Source organism: Merops nubicus, unplaced genomic scaffold, assembly GCF_000691845.1.
Source record: "Merops nubicus isolate BGI_N331 unplaced genomic scaffold, ASM69184v1 scaffold2514, whole genome shotgun sequence".
Lineage (NCBI taxonomy): Eukaryota > Metazoa > Chordata > Aves > Coraciiformes > Meropidae > Merops > Merops nubicus.
In genome coordinates, this window is record NW_008603422.1 from 87514 (window position 1) to 111596 (window position 24083).

A 24083-nucleotide genomic window follows, 5' to 3' on the forward strand; every position below is an offset into this window, starting at 1 on the left:
TTCTTTGCAGGAGCCTGTATGGAGCTGAATTTTAGATGTGTGACTAAAACACCGTTGATAACACACTGATGTTTTGGCTCTTGCTGAGCAGTGCTTGCACAGCACCAAGGTCTTCTCTATTTCTCATGCTGCCAGCCCACAGCAAGTAGGCTGAAGACTGGGAGGGGAAACAGCTGGGACAGCTGACCCAAGTGACCAAATGGATGTTCCATACCATGTAGCATCATCCTCAGCAATAAAATGGGGAGTAGTCTTTCCAAGGTAGATATTGCTCAGAGAATGGCTGGGCTTTGGCTTGCTGGTCAGAGGTGGTGAGGGATTGCCTTTGCATCACTTGATGGTGGGGTTAAGGTTTGTTTGGGGTTTTTTTTGCCATTTTTTTTCCCCTTCGTTTATTAAACTGTCTTGATCTTGGCCCATGAGTTTTTAGTTACTATTGCTGTTTCAATTCTCTCACACCATGGAGAGTTGAGTAAGTGAGCTGATGATGGGATGCTTAATCGTTGGCTTAGGTCAACCCACCAAACTACCAAGAATTAGCTACTCAGTGTAGTTCTGAACAGTCTTCTGTCAAAACAAACAAAAGTTCCCTTACATATTACTTAGTTTATGATTCAACTCACTGCTAAGTCCCATCTGGCTTCCACTGTGAATGCGATTCAAAGGAAGAAGACATGGTCTACAAAGATCAAGACCATCTCCCATCCCATAGGCTAGCCGGTCCATCAGCTCCTCCTGGGTCTCTTCCTCACAAGTCATTCACGAAACATCCTTGTGAAGATTGTGCACCCTGTACTGTAATTCATAACAGAACTTACAGGATTCTAAATATGCTACATGCTGGAAGCACAACTAAATATCTGGATTTCTAATCTTTGTAAAGGTGATCATGATATAGAACAATTTAACATATTCACATAATGGCAGAGGGTCTTTTTTATTCATAAAGTACTTAAAAAACTTGTATTTCTTGTGATAAAAGAAGTTTTGATTAACATTACAGGCAGTTCTTGGCACATGTTTCCATCTCATAATGAAAGTGCTGGTTTTTTTTATTGACAGGCTATAAAATAAATGCTATTCTTCAACCACCTAAAACATGCAAGTCCATAATACACTACTTAAAGGAGGTAGGGAATAAACTAACTAAAACAGCTACAAATCACATTTTCATCCTTCAATCTATCCTCAAAGACAATTGAGGCGGGCTAAAAGTTGTTTTTTTCCTTAAAGGAGATGGTAATTTCTCAATTTTTTTTTTTCTGAGACATTATCTGTTTACTAAGAATTTATGTACTAGTCATACTTCTTTTATTATGCCAGCACTATGGTATAGAATTACATCTGATAGCATTAACTAGCTGCAGTCCTCATATTTATTTCTGTCCTCAGAAAACTAGTATGGGCACATTTCAACCCCCATCTGCAGTTTAATTGACAGAGAAGTTAGATTTGGCTAGAATCCTACCTGTTCAGAATATGAGACACCTTCTCAGTTATGCAGAACATAATTAGGAATCCTACCTGTTCAGTAACAGAACCATAAGCAATATACTACACTGATAGATTAAATATAGTAGGGCAGACAGTTTTTTTTTTAAAAAAACACTTTAGTAGATAGAAAGCATCATAGGACATATTTCTGTTATTCTCAGAATGTGAATCTGATAATGCATGAAATGTGACTTCAAAATAAATTCAACCTGCATTGGTATCAACAACAGACCAGTCCTATGAAAATCTGAGAGCTACAAAAGCTGCACTAAGAGTAGTGACCACTGTAAAAGTAATTTTAACATTTTAAAGTATTGTATTTAAGGTTTGAGAGGGGACCAAACTCTGTATTATTTGCAAAATTTCTTAAATGGCACGATGCTATAAACATCTATCTATCAAGCTGATAGATAGCCTAATGTATGAAACATAGGTGGGCTCATTTAAATAAGGACTGTACTACAGGCAGCAACACTGAACTAGCAAGGAACAGTAAAAATGCTATAGCTGCCTTTGTAGGCCTAATTTTTACTCTTGAGCTTAACTGTTTAGGCATCCTTCTCTTTCATATTACAATGATCAAAGAGACCCTGCGTTCTGCAGACTGGAAAGCTGTGAATCTTAATAATAAATATGATCTAAAAAGAATCCACCCATATATTTGAAAAAAGGGATTAGAATTGTTTTAGCACTGAAATTATCTCCTGTGTAGCAGTTTAACCATCACCAAATTCCAAGGAAAACCACCTTATACCCCAAAGTGAGCTGTTATACACGCTGCATATATATCTCCAGCAAAATACCACTATCTCTGAAGTGGAGACTTGCTGCAGTCTAGGTAATAATAAAGCACGAAAGGAGAGCATAAATTTTGCCAAGGTATACGAAGATAAGCCTTTATGCTTACAAAAAGAACAACAAATTCTTAAGTGCCATACAGAGATAGGGAGTTTTAAGCCATCCAAACTAAACATAGAAACTGCAAGATAATTTATCTAAGGTCAATGGATTTTTATACTTTTGGAAGACTATCATTCCAAATATATCATTCATGAAAAAGACTCATAAAGAAGAAATCATGAGAATTGTACGAAATCCAGGATGTGGTCTTGAAGAAAATTATTATTATTGAAGGTCTTGATTTAGGAAATTATTAAAAATAATGGACATATGTGGCTTGATTTGGGTACATAATTATTTATATGTGAGAGATTTCTAACAATAGAAGGCTCTTCAGTTTAGCAGCTACAGGTAGAGTAATGCCCAGCAACTATGAAGTTAGGTAAAATCAGGTAAGTAGTAAGATGTACATTTAAAAGGTCAGGTTGTTAAGCACAGGAATAATTTTCCATTTCTTGCAGTCATTAAGTGAAAATACATTTCTAAAAGGACATTCTTGATCAAACTCAAGGATGGGCTTAATGACAGAATGACTGGTGAGATTACATGGCCTGTGATTAAAACTGGTAACTATATTGTTTTTTTTCCTACACTATAAAAAAAAAACCAAACTTATGGATGTCTTTGCACTGGCTGTACCATTTCCTGTAATGGTGAAGTCTGCACTTCAGGTTTCTGTTCAAGACGGTCAAGACAGAGGCAGTGTAGGCAAAATGTACAATTTGGAAACCCTCCAACCCTTACCTGCACTATTAAAATTTGGAATAAGCTATGTAGCGAGAAGAAACTGTCATCAAGATTTCAGAAAGCTGTAATATGTACCAGCAGATATGATGCAAACTTTAAGGGACAGAGCCTAGAAGTCTAAAATGAGAGAAACATTTGCTTATGCAACCAAGCTACTGAAAGGAAGCTGAAGTGAAAACTTATCTCATAAAAATTATTTTGTAGTAACAGTGCTTCTGGGACACAAACAGCAGGTTCTGGCAGGGCAACAGGGGACTGCACTTATCCCAGAAGCCAAGAGAGATCTGACCTATTCTTCACTCAGTCTTCCTGCTAAGAAACGAAGCTGAACAACGACAAGCAGCTACAGCTATAATGCAGCCTAGAGGCATGTACACTTAGCCTTCCTACAAAGGAAAAGACACAAGCTTCACCTGTCTGTGCTGCTCAGATGCACTATGGATGGGAACTGGGGGAAAAAAAAGTGTTTCATTTGAGGAAATGACAAATTAGAAGCTGAGAACTAAACAAGGCAGAACCAATGCCCAGAACAAAGGGAGGAAAACAAAGCAGCAGTGAGATTTGGATGGAGAATCGCCAAGTGCAGTGGGGACGGGAAGCAAGGAGGGAGGGGAGCTGCTGAATGGAGAGCAGAGAGAATGCACTGGTGTTAGACCACAATGAAGTGCTTCAGAAATAGCATACAAAGTCTCCAGGTTATTTCTGTTCAGCCTTGAGTTTCACGATGTTAAAAATCCACAGCAAAATCTGTTGTGAAATTTACAAGATGCATAAAATTTTGAAATCATAAGCAGATGAATGTTTTGAAACACAGGGTTAGTAACACTGAAAAATCAATTTGTTGCTAAGCTAAAGAACTTGTTACTTCTTCTCTGACATACTTCAAAAAGTGCTTATTGGCAACATGCAGACAGTGAGGGAGACAGCCTCTGAAGCTGGCTCTGCAGCCCTCGTCCCTGTGCCTGATCAGAATGTGCTGTGGCTCCTTTTTGTTTGTGTGCATGGGTCTCCTATCCATGGGAGCTGCTACCTCTCTGTACCTCCTCCCAGATCAGAACTGAGTCATGACCAAAGCACAGATTCAGACTGCCAAGCTGGGACATGAGCTTGGATCTCCCCATACACGCAGAGGGCTGGTGGTCATCTTGAGTTTAACAAGACCCAGAAGGGAAAATAAGGCAATACAAAAATCTGAACTGGCTGATAAAACACTCAGTTTTCCCTCAGAGTTTCAAGGAGGAGCAGAAGCTTCTATTTTAAAGAAAACAACAATAAACATACAATTCTTCAAATCTGAAAAAAGTAAACCACTGATTTCAGCAGCAATACAAGTCATCATTTTCACAACCTCAAGACTTTACTGCAACCGTTCCTGTGGATTAAGTGGAACAGATGTTTGATTTTTTTGTTTTATATTTATCTGACCAGCATTGTTCACATCTGTAGTGTGTATATATATATACACACACACACATATATATGCACTTTCCTTCATACCTATGTCTCCTGCCACATAATATCCTGAAAACCACCCATCTCGTGTATGTTAGCTCAGTTTAAGTTGTTTATTTATGGTCCCCCAGAACTGCCAGCACTCCAGTTCTTCCCACTCCTTTTGCCCAGATGTTCTCTGCCTCCAAGCTGCGTCCGCATTCAGCTCTCTTGAGCCACAGGAATCTTTACACATAAAGATCCCACCACCTTCTACACAATCCCAAATCCTGGGCCAGATCCATCCAAATCTTGTGGAAACAAGGTGTTTAACAAACCTGTTACAGGCATGGCCAAGTTTGTCTGCATAAAGTCAATTGTTTTAAACAAAGAAGCATCCACTGCAGTCCAAATCCCAGGGCAAGGTTTATGAACTTGAAAGAGGCACAAACAACAAATTGGCATGATTGATTTGTTCTGTTCTGTTTGAGAGAAATATAAAAACTGAAGAAAGTAAAATGACAGAAATCGTTTTTAAATTCAACCATTCTTAGTACTTTCTTAGGGCATTTCAAAGTACTCTCTTAACACTGCAAATAACCTGCAATTGCTAATATTCAAGTTAATTATTATTTTTAAATGTTTTTTCTAACATTTTCATGAAAACATACTCTTGAGTATTGCCATGGGTGTTAGAGTTTGTAGCTAGTGGAACAGCTGCTGTATTTTTACCTAAGCAAGTATGGATGTGTCAGGAGGATTCACCCTTTCCGAAAGTAAAGTTGTAGGAGATACCCTGCATTCTAGTTCAGCTCACAATGTGGCTTTGACACACCAAAGCCTATATTCAAACCAGAATTTCCCAAGACCTGCAGGACACAGGACTAAAGATCATAAAAGGCTAATCTGTGCTATTCATGTTTATGCAGCATAATGGTTTGCTGTTAACATTAAAAGGGATTAATTTTTTTCATTTTTTTCTCTCCAAGCTTCATTCTGATTTTGAGACAACCCCTACTTTCAGCAAAAAGAAAAAAGCAATAGGACTTCTCTGCAGTGTTGCCTCGATAGGGATGTGACATTACACTTTTCAGTTTGTGGGACAGCCTTAGCCACCTGTTGTGTGAGCCCAGTGATTCGCTGCTATCACCACAGACACAGAGAAATCCCAGGAGATCAAATTCATAGGAGGTGAGCGCCATACATCTACCCCTAGAAGCCTGCTCTACAAAATGACTAACTTTCTGCATGCCAAGGACTCGTCATGCAAATACAGCACAGGTCATTCTTCAGAATCTGTGCATACAAAGGACAGCTTCTGGCCATCATCACCTTCAACTATTCCCAAGTCCAGAGCTAGGAAAAATCCTTCACAGGTGCTAAAAGCCACGGCTGCATCATTAGAAGCAGATGTCGTTCATAGCTCAAGAAGAGCTTGGGTAAAATCTTAGTCTTGCATGAATTTTAACTCCATCAAGAAGCTTCTGAGCCATGTAAAACACCACAACTACTCCTATTAAATCCAGTATATTGCATTTCTATTGGAAAATCATAAATCACAGGAGAAAATGTTTTCATATTCTAAAGGGGGGCATCAGATAGCATGTAGATATTTGAGAACAATCTTTTTGCCTGTTAAACACTTAACTAAATACTAAAAATTGACACAATATATTGAGAGAAAAGCCAGTATTAACAGTTGCCAAACATTTGTAAAGAATTACATAAATATTTACCTTTTGTGGAAGAGTTAAAAGTCTCTTGCTCTTCAATGAATTAAATGCACGGAATGATGGAAACAGAAAAAGAAATCAGCAAATTTAAAGTTAGATAAAGAAATGTGTTACACGTGACAATGGCATGTACAGTAGGCAGTACTCCAGCATATGTAAAAGTAATGAAGAAAATTAAAATGATAAACCATGAAAAATAATAAAGCCTGTGACTTTGTCTTTAAAATTAACAGGAACAATGAAGTTACTGAGAACCAGATTGTGGAGTCTCCAAAGATTGTGCCCAAGCAGTATTGTCATACCCAAACTTATGAACGACAAAGTTTTTTAAATTGCTTTAAGTATCACTCTGACTCCTGAACCACATAGCCCTCTTCTAGATTCTGAAGCCTTTCTGCAATAACAATATTTACAAATTTATTTCCTATTGACTGAAATCTATAATACTCAATAACCACTGAACTACTGAAAATTAGTCTCTAGGGAAAACTTAAAAGATTATGAGGCTTGAACTAATTTGCAAGAATCAGCAGTGCTTAGAAAATATACTCTCCACCATGAGTAAAGATTCCACAAGCTGCCTCAAAGTATGCAGTGCCACCTAATAATTTCAAAATAAAACCAGAAATATGAAGACGAAACAAACAACGCTAAAACACTAACATCTAAAATTGACATGACCTAGTTCTTTTCTTCTCTCACTCAAGTTTTATACTGATGGATCTGAAAAAAGGTTTTCCTGAAAGGGTTTGATTTTTTACCCTTACTCAAGCCACTCTTCTCTCACTATTGAAATGACATTTCAATGATCAGGTACATATATACAGCACAAATTTCACTAGCTATTAACTTTTCTTTTTTTAGGATCATAAGTTGGTTAACTATAAAAAGATATTTGCAACTCAAATGTATTATTTGACCACATACTGATTTTCTTTACAAAATTCTGATTCTTATTTGTTAAAAGGAAACACTGGACATCAAAACACTTCATTTTTCTATAATTTGACTACCATTAAATACTTCTACATATATTATACACATGGACTTCATGCAAGTAATCCCCACCCAGTGTCAGTGGAGCCTTAGTGTAGCATTCCCTCATGAAACAGCAGCACACACGCACACATGCATGCACTTCACCCAGCATACAAGCCATGTACAAAGCTTTTGCAGCTTTTTCTGATGTGAGCTAAGATACATCAATATTTCGTGCTGGTCTCATTTTTGCTCTTCTCATGGTCATTGTGTAAGGACTATTGCTGTAAAGAGATGCCACTGGAAACACATACAACCACACGAGTTCAGTTATATTTACAGATGCTCTTTACATGGAAATAAACTGCTGATTATCACAAACCTTACTGCCATTATAGGATTTCTAAAACATGAAACCACATTGTCGAAGTTATGAAAAAGAAATCTCGCTGTGAAGAGCCAAAGACAAGTAGATAGAGGAAGGAAGGAAGACCTCTTTTGTGTGAATTAGCTCTTAAAGGTCATTTCTATACTAATTTCAATAGTACACAATAAGTTTTTTTCTTATTTAGTTCTGTATTTTCTAATATTATCCCTGCAGCTAAAAAGGAGTGTAGAAAAATGCTACAGATCTTCAGATTGCATTAATTTCCTTGATCAACACAATGATTAACCATTATACAAAAGCACAGAGGCCCATCCTCATATCCTACTCAAGCAAGAATTCCTGTGATGTTTTGACAGTTGCAATGACAGAGGACAGAGTAAAGATCACAGAAATACACTTTATAGAAAAGTATCATTTAAAACACATACAACTCCATAACCAAGTTGTTATAGAAACAGCAGAAAACTAAAGTCAATGCAGGATCCCCGCCCCTCTTAACGATTCGCGCCGTTCCACTCAAACATGATGCAAATAAAACCAACACTGGTGCAAATCTCTCACAGCTCAGCACAGGATGACATATTGAGAACACACCATTGTCCTTATCATGGCCTAGAATTTCACTGCTTCAGTCACTGAGCCAAAACACGTTCATATTATAAGGTTCTGTTATAAAATGATCAGTTAGAGAAATTAAAAACCCTTCTTAAGTAACATAAGTTTTGAGTAATTACTATTAAATCATGACTTTTGGAAAACACACAGAGACATGTCTATACCAGGCTAACTTTCAACACTCAAGCATCTCAAGACCTTTAAATGCAGTAACATCCCAGTGTGTCTTGCGCTCTAGAAAATACTGCTGATGAGGTTGCAAAGGAAAGAAATAATATCTTCCTTGAATACCACTGGTATTAAAATAAAAACCACATTGCCTAAAAATTACTGAAGCCTAGTCTTAACAAAAACCACTTTAAAAAGCCTGCATGTACTAGAGTTGCTAAAAGTATTACTTGCGTAGAACTGTTCCAAGTGAAAATAACTACCTCCCTCCCCAACTCCTAAACTAGGCAAAGCTGATAGCCCCTCTAGAACATAACCACCAAGAAGCCTTTTGTGTGTGTGTGTTTTCATAATTATGTTGTTCCAGTGCTTAGGTCCTTAAATGGACTTTTTTCCTCTACATTTAAGACCTTTTTTTTCCTCTCTTTCTGATCAGTGGTACCAAACCCCACTGCTGTAACAGAATAGAAACCCCTACTTTGGTCTTCTCTGTAAAAATTGTTACCATTAGATTTTTTTTTGAAGTGTGCCCACTAATAAGGACCTTTTAAAACTACCTACTTTTTACGGTTCTCAGCTACCAACCAGAGGAGTAACTAAGACACCACCATCTGGTAGAGACAAGAAAACAATCAATTTAAGTTCTAAACTTGAAAATGACAGAACAGAATCTCCAAGATGCAATGTCAGAAGAAGCCTTATTAACATGGATATGATCATTTACAGTGGAGAGCTAAAGATTAAGAGTTAAAATATCACTCTCTCTCCCGATATGAAAACCACTACCACTCTCCTGCTCCTTCATTAAATCTCACTTGTTCCACAATGAACGCACTAGAGAGTAATAAAATTACTTTACTGGATTCTTGTATGCCTCGTGAATATGCAAAGAGCAAATAAAAAACCCACTCTCAATATACAGACACTCAATCTTTTTACAGCAATCACTGATTTGTACAAGAGGCAGATTCATAGATGTATATATTTAGACATGTATTCAACCTTCCTCACACAACATAATTTGTATAGAGTGCAAAGAAGTATTTTACTATAAAAATGGTATCATACAGGATCTCCTTGAAACACAAGATGTCAATACTGACCACAAGAAAGTAGCTTTATTTATAAATGAAGAAAATCTACTTTGAAATGCTCCCTGTAATATTTGTATATTGCACTAGATTTTGACTTCACCCATATCCACAGCGACTGTGAACTTAAATCATGAAGGACACATTTCAGTTCCAAGTGCAATTAATGGAAATCTTTTACAGACTTCAATATTTTTTGAATTTAATCCTGTATTAGGGTCAGATCACTTCTAGTCTGCTACTTATATGACAGGTATTGAAGAGGTGAAACTGATACAAAAATTTGATACTGTAAATCAGAGCAAATATGGTAGTCTTATAGCCTCACTGAATTTAATTTCTTACAGTAGTATAAAGCTTATACTATCATATTTATATTAGAAGATTCTGACAAAACCTTTCATAAACTCTAGTCCATTTACTACTTCTCTGCAAATGTATTTTCAGCTTGAACGAAGGATTAAACATGAGTAAAATCAGAAAAACTTCCCTTTGAAAGGACAAGCCGGTCACTTAGACAAAGCCAAAGTACTATGTAGAGAAGGAGATCTCTAGCCTTCTACTCCATACAGCCATACTGGTACAGGTGGCATGATATATAACAACAAAGTAAACATTATGTCACATCCTATTTGTACGTTTTATACATAAGACGCAAGCATATCAACCACAAGTGTAAGCAAGAGTTCAGTGAAACATCACTACTTTACAAGTGCTCATGGTATCAGCAACTTTTTAAACCTAGAGTAGCTTTAGCTTTCTGCTCAAATTTCATTTTTTCTTTTCTCTTCTGTATATGACCCATCTCTACTCATTTTCATGGTATGCTCTACATTTGCTTCCAGTGTCTTTAACAAAACATAAATTAGTATTTCATTCTCAACACACCATTTATCAAGAACAGCAGAAAGATGATTGATGAATATCCAAAGGAATGTCAACTTAAAATGAAATTAAAAGCTGATTCACCATTATATATTGCACCAAGTTCTGAAACTGCAGAAAAAAATCTTGAAATAAATTTGAAATTCATTACTTATTTGATTTCACTACAAAGCTCCCAACTCACTAAGATGTAGAAATACAGGCTATAAATGTAGTTTGTAACTAGTTTATAATCCAGACAGTCCTTGATTTACTATCAAACAAAATGAGAGGCCTCAAATGTAAATTTTAGAATTAATAAAACCCACTTGTATTAGTATATTAATCATTAATAATAAACACATGTATAAAACAAGAATGTATTTTTATATGTGTTAATTGAAGGCGTAGCATGCCATCACAGTTCCAAGTCATAAAATTCATGTGACCTGATTGCATATTAATGTAAGCCATCATACAGAAAACCCTTTGGCAATGTATCATGATAAGGTAATGGTCAGCAACATTATCTATTAAAAAAAAGCAGTTTGCCAACAGTTCTATACAGCACTACATTATTTCATCATTAGAAGCATTTCTTTAATTTCCATGTAGAAGAGAACCTTGAGGTACATGGCAATCTCCGTTGTTGCTTGTAGCCAATGAGCAAACAGGCTTTATGAACACAGAACAAAACCTGAACATGCAAATATTATCCATTATACCATTTCATTTTACCATAACAGCTCATGCTCTGTGTGCAGTATGTTGCTAGAAAAGGAAACAGCAAGATTCATACTTATTTGATATTAGTATGTAAAAAACATCTTCCACAACCTTTAGTTCTACATGGTCTTTTTCAGAAAAGAGCAGCACTTTGCTTCATCAGTTTATTCTTAAAAAAGAAAGAATTGATGACCTGTGCTTTCACATTTCCCATGGTGATTATTTTCATTCTTTACCCATTGTACTATAAACTCCAGAAGAAACACAGATCTGTGATATTTATTACTAACCTATGTTATAATGCACAACAATTAATATAAACCACAGAATAAGAAACGAGCAAGACTGTCAAAGCGTTACCAAAATCTTTGCCCCTGGTTTCTGAAGAGCAGAAATTCTGTATTAGTTGAACACAAACTACAAATGTGTTGGAAACTATCACAGTTCTAATAGAAATTTTAAAGGAGACAAATATAAAAAGTGTACTAGAAAATTAAGGCAATTCAACTGTGTGTAATAATCCACTGGTCAATCACTACTGGATTTCCCAGATTAGAAATATGCTTTCAATTGTCTTCAGTTGCTTTATTGGTAGAATTATAGCATTGAACACGTAGTTACCAAAGTAGACTTTAGGTACAGAAAAGTAAGAAATCAAAGAGTTTGAGCTATCATAAGCTCATTATTTGATACCTTGCTCTATACTGCCACTTCTTACTGGAACCTGTGGTAGCTGTCTTCCCCTGCGACTGCTGAAGGATGTGTCTGCAGGAGGAGACTGGGTGGGACTTCCTTGTTGATGTATCCTGCAAACAAAATTAAGAGAAAAGTAAGACAACCCAAATAATGACAATTTTTATATTCTGAATTTTAAACACATTAAATCCTATATACTGAATATGGGTTTGAAGAAGTTTGCATTTGGTGTATGCCATACTCAGTTCTGGATACCTAGTTAACTCCAAAGGCCTCACATTTCATTTTTCTAACTAACTTCAACTAAGGAGAAATATTTTCCTTTGTTTTGTTGTTGTTTGGGTTTTTTGATAAAGTACCAATCAAAAACCACTGAAAGGAAAGCAGTTTTCTATGCACCATTTATGATTATGGCTCACAATTCACGTTCTGCACTGGCACAAGGACAATACAAATTGCTTCCGTTGTACTTTATTAACTTTTGTATTCCCTTTGTGTTGGTGCAATAATTGCACAAGGCCACAGAGAGCTGGACAGCAAGTATCTATTCCCATGGTAAAACATGTTGGTTTTCACTGAACTCAAAAAAGGGAAAAGATTTTTAACTTTGGTATTGGGGGGGGTGCATGTGTATGTACACGTAATGAATGTAAAAGATTTTTAATATTCATACCTAAGTAAATATTCTAAACCACTTTGGCTGAATGCTAGATTGCAGTATTTCAGGACACCTTGGCTACATGATTTCTTCTACAGAGATACAACATCTGTGTGTAACACACCAAACACCTCTGGAATGCTGGGAAGCTTGCATTTAAAATAAGCAGGGCCACCTCAAATAACCAGGGAAAAAGTTCAAAATAGTAAAACAAAGATGAGAAGCAGACCACTGAGAGGGAGAAGCTTACTATGCCCTTGCCAGTTATAGTAATATCACACTATAGTAAATAAGCTCTGTGTATCTACTATACTAAGGCTGCAAGTAGATAATTTGCAATTTTATGTTGATATATTTATGCAAATTCAAATTACCGTTGGCTTTCACACTACATGGATCAACTTTCTCCTAGCCTGTAAGATCAGTGCTAGCTGTGTGAACAGCATACAACTTCCTGCACAGTGTTTAAGAAAAATACTTTGATAATTTTCATATGGATATAGAACAAAACACAACAATGTAAGGACGAAACACAGCCGATTTCTTACTCTTACACTGCATAACTATTGAAGTTCAGCAGCAAGAAGTACCATCTGGATGGTGATGATAGGTGGTGTAATGGATATGGGAGAAGTGTAAATACCATGAAGAGAGGACCATCTACAGTGCCAGAATGAGTGAACACACCATGTATACTGAGGGAAGTACAACACCACACTGACACCTGGGAGGCAGAACATGAGAGCTGTGCTGCACACGTAATAGCAACCTGGTCAGGAGCGGAGAAGGTGGCGCCGACCCTCCGGGCGCTAGGTGATGTACAGAGCATAAGGGTCTGACACTAGAATGCTCACTCGACCTGGAGCGAGCATGATGTTTTCCCCTAATGACTGGCTGTTCAGTCGTTCGTGGGGTTGGAAGTCCCCTTCTAGAAAGACATGGTAGCAGACCCCTAAAACATCAGGGCCAAAAAAGTTCAGTTGTTAGCTCCAGGCACAACTTCCCATGCCCCCCTCCATCAAAGAACATTGCAAATTCTGGCTGCAGGACCAGGGTTAACATTTCAGATTGAAGTTATTAATTCTGGATGCAAATCCATTTTCAAAATGATGAACACTCACCACTGCAGATACACATGACCCTAATTGTGGGACTACTGAACTCCATTCCATCTAGAGGACAGTTGGCCAAGAACTCTAGCTGAATCTTCAACACAGCAAACACAAGCTAACAACACATGTGACATTACTAGCACAGAGTAGGCTATGAATATTTAGTTTTACCACAAACCACTTCTGTTTCTATAATGTATCTTTTATCTTTATTAAAAATATTTCCACTGGTGTCCTAAAAAAGGACAATATGTAAGCATATATGTAATTCCCTTGGTATCCTTAGGAGTTTTAAGTAAGAAATCCAAGAATCGTTCTGCTGTAAGCCCTAAGAAAGAAATACACTTCTGAAGGAACTGCATATATGAAAATACTATTAAAATATGCAGTAAAATGACTGTGTTAGTATAATAAAGCACAATTATTAATAGTTTAATAATTGCATTCACTGCAAGTATAAGATAACCTGAAACATTTCAAGTTAGAGAGTAACAAAACATCCCAGCCATGCCTTTTCACCCATCCTTGGTTTTCCAACAGACAAGCATTCTGTAAATGTTACTACTCTATCTGTTGTTATTTTAGAAATTTAAGTTTCCTGTGATATCACTTCATTGTGTGATTTCTGGTTTGGTTTTTAAAAACATTTCTGTAGAGTTATGATGTCTCAATTCACACACTCAGTACAACTTTTCAACAAGATACAAAGTAACCAAGGGACTGTTTAGTTCATGGGACTATCATACACTGGAGTCACACTAAAAAAAAAAAAAAGTATATCTAAGATAACATGTAGATGTCTACAAAGGACAACAAACAGGTTTGGATTCAAAGCCATTTCACCAGCAACAGTTTATGTGGAATCCCAGTCACAATGCAAGAAAATCAGGATTCTGGTGCCCTTGCTGTCCTCTCTCAAGCCCTATGCTTCTTTAGATTAACTCCTGGCTTGCCCTGGTGATAACATTCTTCCAGAAACTGATATCCCCAAGTCTAAAATATACTTACAATAATGAAGATGAGCTGAGTTCTGAAAATGACCGTTTTTCCATGCTGACTGTAAAAGCAATCCATGCCAACCACTGCATGCAACCAGCTTTTAAGCACCTGTTTTATCAGATGTTTAAGCACTCTAACATCCACAAGGTAGATAAGGATCCCACTCTGTGCCAGAAAGTGCTTGCTTGCTTTTACTGTGAATGAATGCACCAATGTAACAACATCAACAGGTTCTCAGTTCTGATTTTTCTCATTTTAGAGGCTAAATATCCTGGAATTTATCTGAGAGCCCAGTGAAGCACAGAGAGACCGTCCTGCCAGTACAGAACAGACACTTTAGCTGGGACTCAGAAACTTACCTCCTGCTCTTCCAGTAATACCCTTTCTACAGACCTGGCCTCTTCCCTGAGAGAAAGATAGAGAAACTTCTTAACTTAAATGAAGATAAATCGGGCTTAAGACTTGCATTAGCTGGGGTATTGCATTCAGATGAGTATACTACTCGGTGTGCACATGAAAACAGAGCTAAAAGGGAACTGGAGAACAACTAGAATGGACTTAAGGAATTGCTGGCCTAGTAGAGTGATCATTTGCTGAAAGGAAGAAGGTTGCAAAAGGCTGATATGGAGAATGAGACAAAACAGAACAGCATGGGAGACAAAAGCTAGCACATGACAGGAAACAAGACAGAAGTGAGTTACAAAGTATGGAGAGGAGAGGAATTTGGGAGAGAAATGACACCCAGTGAGCCATGAGACTGTAATGAGCATGTAGGTGTGTATCTCATCTCCTGGTTCCTCACAGAGGAAGGTAACACTGCAAGCAGCAAACCTACTGATTCAGTTGGCAATGGTCTACAGAGGGATTCTACACTCAAGAAAACCCTAATTCCTTTCTTTTCAGACTGATGCTTCAGCAGCATGTACTAAATAAAACAGGCTGCCACTTATGGAACTATAAAGAAAAACTAATAATAAGAGAGCGTTGCCAATCCAGCACACCCCTGGTGCAGGGTCCTATGTACAATATAGCAAGTAAAGACTGTAATTATCACAACATGTACGACAGGTCACCTCAAACCTGGCATTTCTAGAGTGATCAGTTAGGGCTGAAAGAAAACATTTTAGGATTGCGATGAACCAGTTTTTATCACAGTTTTGCTCATTCATACAAGCATTGAAAATGTTGATTGTCAGGTAACCGGGTTTACTCCAGAAGAGTTTACGTAATCCCATCTCGAAGGCTTACCTCACTGAATTAAGAGAACTCTTAGGCTCTGTAAACTATCTTGAGGAGGTTTTCTTTTTCCATTTTAGGTTCATTTCCTAAACTATCACAACACCCAGGGAACTTAATCTTATATAGCATGTCGAAAGGCTTTATAGAGAAGCTGAAAGCACGCTAGTATCTTATTCCAGTAATCTGCTTAGCTAATAGTAGACAAGCTGTGCAAATTTCAAAATAAAGACCAAATCTAAGATGGAAATGGTAGTCTTGATTCATATTTGCCGTTTGACAAAAATAAAATGATTGCTTGTCCTATTATCAAAATTTTCTGGCACTCAGTGAAATATTGTATCTATGCCGAAATACTAAACTACGCCACATAGACCTTATTAGATATTTGTGCCTCACATCTAATAGAAGTGAATCATTTTATGGAAACAGAAACCTACACCATGTGCCATGGAGATATAAAAAGTAGAAATATAATTCATGTTTCCCTATGCTCTTGTGGCACTGGGTTCATTGCTGAGCAGTTAACCAGAACTGTGAGGCCCTTAGACCTCACATCCAGTGGCTCTCCTTGCTCTTCACCAGTTATGGGGGGAAAAAAAAAAAAAAAAGCAGGGAAAAAAAAAAATGGCTTTAGTGATCTCAAAGGCAAAACTGTCCCTGATTTAAACACAGCAAGGATTTCAGGCATCATTTAGGTAATTTCTCTGGTCTAAGCTGAAAAAGTAACTGGGCTGTTGTGACAACAGAATGAACAAAACCAAGAAAAAGTCTAACTATTGCTTTTGGACCAGGAACAATAACCTGGGGCTTGAAGCAGTAAAATAAACTAAAAGCACTGAACTTTTGCTACATAATGTGCATTCTTATTGCAAATAAAAACATACTTGTGTTGTTCATAGATTTTTTTTAACCCTTACGATGTTAACAGATGTACATTCCTCCTTTGCTAATCAAAATAACAGAAATCTGCTTCTAACAAAGGCAAAATCTCACTGCTCCTCACTGCTCTTATTTCATAGGGTTTAAAACGTAACTAGATGTACTTATGCTTTAGTATATATCTTTCTTATTTTCACTTTTTGTTAAGAACTTTTATATGTAAACTTATGCTACTGTAGCCTCAAAGCGAAGAGTTACAATAGCACAATACAGGAAAATTCAATGAAAGCAAAGGTTAAAGGCCCAGTGTTTATATTAAACTTATGTAATGATAGATTAAAAAAAATTCTATACATTTTTAAATGTGTAATGTTTTTCTATTATAAAGTGAAATTAATTTGATCAGAGAGATCTCAAATCATTAATCTTTTAGTATATTTTTTTACCCTCAAAGTTACTGTGAATTAGGGATTTTAAAAAAAAAAATAAAAATTGGTGGTAAAGCGCAGACAAGGTTTAGTCCCACAGTAAGGAAATACGCTACACATTTCCAAATTTTATCTTACAGAGATGATAAATAAGGGCAATGTGTCTCAGATTTTGGCTCATAAAATGGATGGACTGCTAGTCTTTAGCATTTGGTTTATCTGCAATAATGGAAAATGCCAGAATATTCCATATGTATGCAACACAGCAAGCAGCACTAATAATATAGATACTAAGTAAGTAATGCTGTAAATGACAACATAATTTTTGGTATTGTCACAGATGTTCCACTCCTAAAGTAGTAATAGAGGTATATTCCAAAACCTGGAAGCAGATTGATTATAAGATATGTTTACTCATTGATCAGCAATCCTACCTTTCTGTTTCAGTTGCAGAGCCTTTCCTAGTTTGTTTTTGGCTGCTATATCTTTCCACTTTTCTCGACTGCCTGTGAAATGACATGTCAGAAAAATAAACAAAGAAGAAAAAGAACACAGAAACATGAAGGTTATTTATTAATGTATTATAAAGGTAATAACATAAATGGTTGGCAGATGAAAAAGTGACAACTATCATCATGAAAAGGCTGGTGAACTCGATTTAAGACACATCGCGCTGATTTGTTTGGTTTCATTGAGGCTGAGGGTGTGAAAGCTATGAGGTACCAAAAGAGAGGAGATAATTCTGACTGAACCTCCAGCTAGCTCCCACTTCACAGTCTGTATCTGATTAGAAACAATGCCTCCTCACAGACCTAGTCATAACTTAACAGCATGAAAAACAAATGCAGAGTAGAGAGCAGGGAAAAAGTGTTGCAGAAAGTACCAGAAACTACTGATACTGAAATTACTATTCAAATCTGAACTTTAAAAATTGCTTTTAAATGTAAATTTCAAAATCAAACTAAATGTTGCATCATACCAGCTTTAAATAACATGCTGTCACAACATTAATAAAACCCTGGCTTTTCAAAAATCTCATTGTATTAAAACTTTAGTTGAAGTTTTTTAGAAACAGTTTAAAACAATCTTTTTTTCTAGTCAATATAAATAAGGTAGAAGCATCTTTCATCCCTACACTCCTTTCTTACATAAATATTTTATAGAATTCATCTGACAGTTGAATAATGAGACACTAGTTACCTCTGACAACCTAATCATTTACTGTGATAGCAAATAAAAACAATTAACAGTAATATGAGTCAATAAATGGAGAGAACAAATGTAAAGTGTGTTTCATCATTATGACCCAGGGCTATAAATATACTATGAAAAATCTCTGCAGATCTTCTGTGTTGCTAAAGTGTCTTTCCTACCCACAGTAACGTGAGCATTTAAAAAGATTAGGATTTAGAAAGCTAAAACTCTGATAATCATCAATATAAGTTTGGGGTTTTTTTTAGAATAAAAAGTGCATATAGCGTTTCAGGAATAGTCAAAAACAGGGAGTGATGTTTATTAATTGACATACCAGAAATGTTGACAAACCCTAACTTGCATCTTACACTGGTGCAAGAAGCATGTATAGAAACTTGCAATGATACAGTCAATTTCATATATTAAGCTATAAAAGAATTACAGTACACAAAACAAATAGATTAAAGTAGTATTTTTAAAAATATACTCTCCTTTTAAACTTGTGGTTAAAAAGGAAGATCCAGTTTCTGAACTGAAAGATATCTAAACACAAATGTATTTATAGTGGATTTGCATGATTTGTACCCACTACAATTATTTGATGAGCAATATATTGTGATGCATTATGCACCACAACAAAATACTGCAGCAAAATACAAAATGTTTTTTGCATGAGCAAAGGTCACTACCTGATGCTTTCTAGGTTTTAAAAGAATCTATTTTCTTAATAAAAAATAATATCTCAGATTAAAAATTAAAATCCCCTTTGTCTTCAAACTATTTTTTCCATATTTATTTTTTATATATATTCTCATTAGGTTTTAATTTTTTTTCTTTATTACTGCAAATACACAGGGAAATAATTAACATATTAAATGCTGCAGCTTTACTTAAAACCTAAGGTTAGCAATAGTTAAAGTTATAGTTAGACACACTGAATGCAGCAGCACTATCACTCAAATGAAGTCACCCTCTTCATTTTCTGTCTAGTTGGTGGTAGGGCTTCTTCTCCTGTTTCTCCTTATGTCACTCAGAGGGCGATATTATGTTTGATGGAGACTAGCACATATAGTGAATATTCTTTGGAGGACAGAAATGCTAGGAGTAGGACATGTTTTGCTGGGAAAAATGAGAATACATAGCACCAGTGAGCTGCATATATTTATTTCTCTTGCTCTCTGTGCTGTCTTTGTGAGCAGCCCACATTAGAAATATGTGTAAAATCAAAATTTTCTTCCTACTTCCTCCTTCTTGCCGAGATGTGGCTGTACACGATTCCATACAGATCAGCAGCCTCCTACAGCACTTGCAGTCCTGGCTCAGCTTAGAGAACACACATCTATTTGGTAGAACACACTATGGGCATTTTTACCTCCTAAATATACTTTGTAGGGGCTTAAATATTATCTATGAGCAATACATGCATATATGTACTTATAAGTAAAAAGAGAAAAAAAAATTAAATATGTGAAAGTATTATGCAGAGCACATGAAGAATATACTGTAACCAACACCTCATTTACTTGAAATTGTTTTGAGTAAATAAGGATACCTCTGTGCTGCTCCAGGTTTAGCATTTAGGTGGTCTACACTGTCCTGTTTTGGAATGCAAGACTCCAGCGTCCTTGTTCTTCACAAAGTTTGGAAACATGGATGTGGATTTGGATAGAATGAGCAGAAACAGAGAGATGGTCACATGCAGTGAAGGTGGAAACATGCAAGCAAATATATAAACCAAAAGCTTTAAGGCACTATCTTCTGAAAAAGGCTCTATTTCTCATTTCCCCTTCTGTTGATTTAATCTGTACACTCAAAGAAAATATTAAATCTTTTAGTCATAATAGCAACAATCTTAAGATGCAATAAAGAATGAAAGCCACAACAATATTTTTTTAAATATTAAAAAGCACTGTGGCTTAATATTTGCCATTATCCTTCTAGAAAATTAATCTACAATATTGTTTGTTAGATTAATACATAAACCTCTACAGAACATCTTCCATTAGGAATTTGAAAAATGAACATTTTGTCATTATGCTGTGACATTCCCATGAAAATGGAAGTAAATGTAATTTCATATATTTTGATGAAAACTTCATATTCTGTTGCCAGCCAGTCTGCTACAGTAACAATTAATAATTCAATAGCAATGCAGAATGACTGATTAAGGTTTTTTTTGAGAAAAAATTCAAACAAAGTTCAGAACATTGCCTAATTTCTGTATTATTTTCATTTCTGTTGAAGCTGTTTAAGAACTTCAGAATTTGTTCACAGCTTTCAATTTGGCATAAATATTATTAGCTTGTTGGTTTATCATTAGTTTTTTATGAAATATGTGGTAAAAAAAAAATCTTGGTAAGGTGTATCGGTGTAAGATTGTTCTTCAAATATCAAAATTGGCTTTTAATGAGAAAACTCAGCAAAATTTGCACTCCACTAATAATTTAGCATATGTAAGGAATTTGCATCTATACCTCCATCAGGGTGAGGAAATGCTAAAATTTCCTTTAAGGTCATAAAACTACCAACTATCAAACAAAAGCATTGATCAATAAGGCATTGCTATGTATATAGACAAGCACTATGTATTATTTCCTATACAGACAAGCTATTCACATTTCACATTCTAAAGATCCGTGTGCCTCAAAACATTTATTGCTGTTGAGTGTAACGAAATCTACAGACAAAATTTAAAGTTACTATTCCTAAAGTGACAAAACAATATTTTAATAAAATTCAGTGTCTAACAATGAAAATTATTTATTACTGACTCATACAAGAGACTTCAGTGGCTTGCATTGAGTCTGTTCATTTATGTAGCCTTAAAGCCATCACGAGCGTCATGTCCAATACTTCCTGATTTTTCCTGAACATTTCTGAAAAACTGCATCTACATGGTAAGTGAGCTGGGAAGTCACAACTACTCTGGTAGCTCCTCACACTCATTCCTAGCACTTCAGTTGATGTCTTGCAAAGCTGCCTCCCTGATCAAGTCACATACTGCAGCTGGAAAGATGGGAAAGGATCACCCAGGGCAAATCAGTTTGCCACCAGTAGTGCACAGCACGCCCCAAGTTCTTCTTCTGAAAGCGCCAGAAGGGTACTTGCTCTACAGCTGGCTTCATGATGACTCTTGGATGAGCATTCTTTGAGATAAATGCATGACCACCAAAAGATATTTCTCCTTACTGAAAGTACATAGGAATTATTTTTTTTAAAAGGCTTATATTACATATTATATATTATTCAGTCTTGGCTATATACTGAAATTATATAAAGACTTCTCAAAAAGAACAGCTGGAATAAAATTCCCACCTCCCATTAAGTGCTTAGTTTTCATCCTCCTGGTTTTTACCATCACTTACAACCTCAAAATTTGCAGTTCTGCAGTTACCAGAAAGTCTTTCACTTCAGAAAGACTTTCTTATTCTAATTTGATTAAAAAAACACCACAAATTTCACAGCAGTGAAGCTATCAAATTCAGACCAAAACCTATTACTTAAAATGTCTTAAAGAAATACATGATACAAGCCAAACACTTATTATTTCTTAATAGTGAAATAACATATAACTCATGTCTTCATCTTGCCAAGGTACAAGAAAAAGAAAGAAAAGCAGTCACTTTTTCTGATATGGCAAAGCAAACAAATTCCAGATAACAATCTTGCCAAGACTTTTACTAAAATTTATATTATGAATCATTGTCAATAAACACAATGTTGCAAAACCTAAATTTAAATGATCAAAATTAGAAATAATGCACAAGTCATATGTTTAGGGAATGTATTCAGAAATAGCTCTTCTTGATTGCACCCTATATGCAAATTGGGCCAATTTGTAAGATAAATCTGGAATGTACTTAAATGAAGAGTAAGATAAGATCTGTCAAAGTCAACTTATCTGTGAAAGTGTGATTTTAAAGTGATAATAAGCAGGCAGTTAGCTACTCCTGATGATCCATTAGACATTCGTTCCCCACTGCATCAGTCGTCAAACTGATACAAGCATATCTTAAAAATAAATTATAGAACTGAGTGCTGAGTGGTGCTGGCCAACTGCCAGTGCTATGGGAAATAACCAGAATTAACATAAAATTAATGAGCAGAAAACAAAGGTAAAGCACCTGTGATTCCCTCACTGATAATCTCTTTATAGAGAAGGTGGGCTATTTTTTTGGGTTGGCTATGTAATGCAAAGAGTCCAATGTTCTCCAAACTTCTCTTATCTGAAAGATTTTGGAAGTGGAAGTCTGCAACCAGTCATCAGGATTCAGGTTAGCCCAAACTCCTAAGTTCATCATTGACTGCATCACTGAGATTCAATGACTTTGAAAACTCCCAAACACAAGGCACTGAATTCACTAAGAAAATTAGACTCTGCTTCTCTGACTCAAAAATCTTTCCCATAACAGGTTCTAAATCCTACAGATGTTTTACTACAATGTGTTTGCTAACAGGTATTAGATGATTTCAGTCTTTCCTCACAAAACTGCAGCTGACATCAAAAGGCTTACAATTCAACATTAGGAATGGCAGTATTTAGATGAAAATCTCATTTCACTGATATGTGATATGATTATGACTTAATTCTAATCACTTCAATGAGAACAAGAATTCATCAAGTCTGATCCACTGAAGTCAAAGACAGTCCCATTTGGTCAAAAAAATCGGAAGCAAAATTACTTTAAAATTCTAAAAGAAACAAAACACCCTTGTAAACTATTAATAGCTGTCCCATCAAAGGAGTATGTTGGCAAAGTCTTGAATTTGTATCTTAATAGAAATGATAAAGTATGCTTAAAAAAAACCAAGCTCTATCTGGAAAAATAGCCACCAAAAAAAAATTACTACTGCCAAAGCAATGTAATAGCAAAATCAATTTGCATAGAAAGTTCATGACAAAAAAAAGGCAAAGGTGTTTCTACTAATCATAGGTGATATTCAGGATAGAAGTTTATTTAAATATTGGTGTTTTTAACAAAAACCTACCTTGTTAGGAAAACCTGCTCCATTGAGACCATCCTGATTTGGACAGAATTTACAAACAGTGCCAGTTTTTACATACATTGACTAACAAGTGTAACCAAGACTTAAACAGATCAGTTTGGGGGGTTATTTTCCCCCTTAGGAACAGTTTGTTAAAAAGGAAAAAAAAAAAAAAAAGAAAAAGCAAGCTAGACAGGAATAGGCTTTAAAACAAACATTTATCATATTATAAAGCACCACAGTGAAAACACTGCCACCATTTACAGAAGCAGGTAAAAACAGACTAAAGAACATTAACACAGATGATGTTCTGTTGTATTAACATCTTATTTCATGGCTTGTGACTATTCTGGCAAACAGAAAACTTCAAAAGACATTAATTCCCAGGTGCTTTATAACAGTTCAACAAAATGCAGAGATGATATTTAAGCTGTTTTAGTTTGGGCTTCAGGAGGTTGCAAGCCTCTGTCTACATAGATGCATAATTTTAGATTCAGTATATTCCTCTGAGAGTGCAAGATGCAGTGAGACACTTTTCAATTGGGAGGAGTTGACTAGTACCTGTCATCCTCCGGAGATGCATGCTGGATATGAATCCTGGGACTAGTAGGTCGTCTCCTCTCTAGGGAGGGGGACCATCTACCCCTGTTTGCCCGTTCAGTAAAACAGGAAGAAAATAGGATATTTAGTTTGTGATAAAATAAAATATATGGGATTTGGTACTGGAAAAATACCCCAAAAAGTAATGAAAGTGTGC

At 35.9% G+C, this 24083-nt stretch overlaps 1 protein-coding gene across 1 annotated transcript in view; it reads right to left on the reverse strand.

Annotated features, from left to right (window-relative positions):
• Positions 1 to 24083, reverse strand: part of LOC103771341 (regulating synaptic membrane exocytosis protein 1-like) — a gene marked incomplete at its 5' end in the record, with an annotated part of 130017 nt that overhangs the window by 79130 nt on the left and 26804 nt on the right. The window contains 5 exons of the mRNA XM_008938634.1: positions 6309 to 6338; positions 11829 to 11941; positions 13259 to 13441; positions 17581 to 17652; positions 23888 to 23971. Of these exons, the coding sequence (XP_008936882.1) occupies positions 6309 to 6338; positions 11829 to 11941; positions 13259 to 13441; positions 17581 to 17652; positions 23888 to 23971 (482 nt within the window). The remainder of the gene's footprint in view (positions 1 to 6308; positions 6339 to 11828; positions 11942 to 13258; positions 13442 to 17580; positions 17653 to 23887; positions 23972 to 24083) is intronic.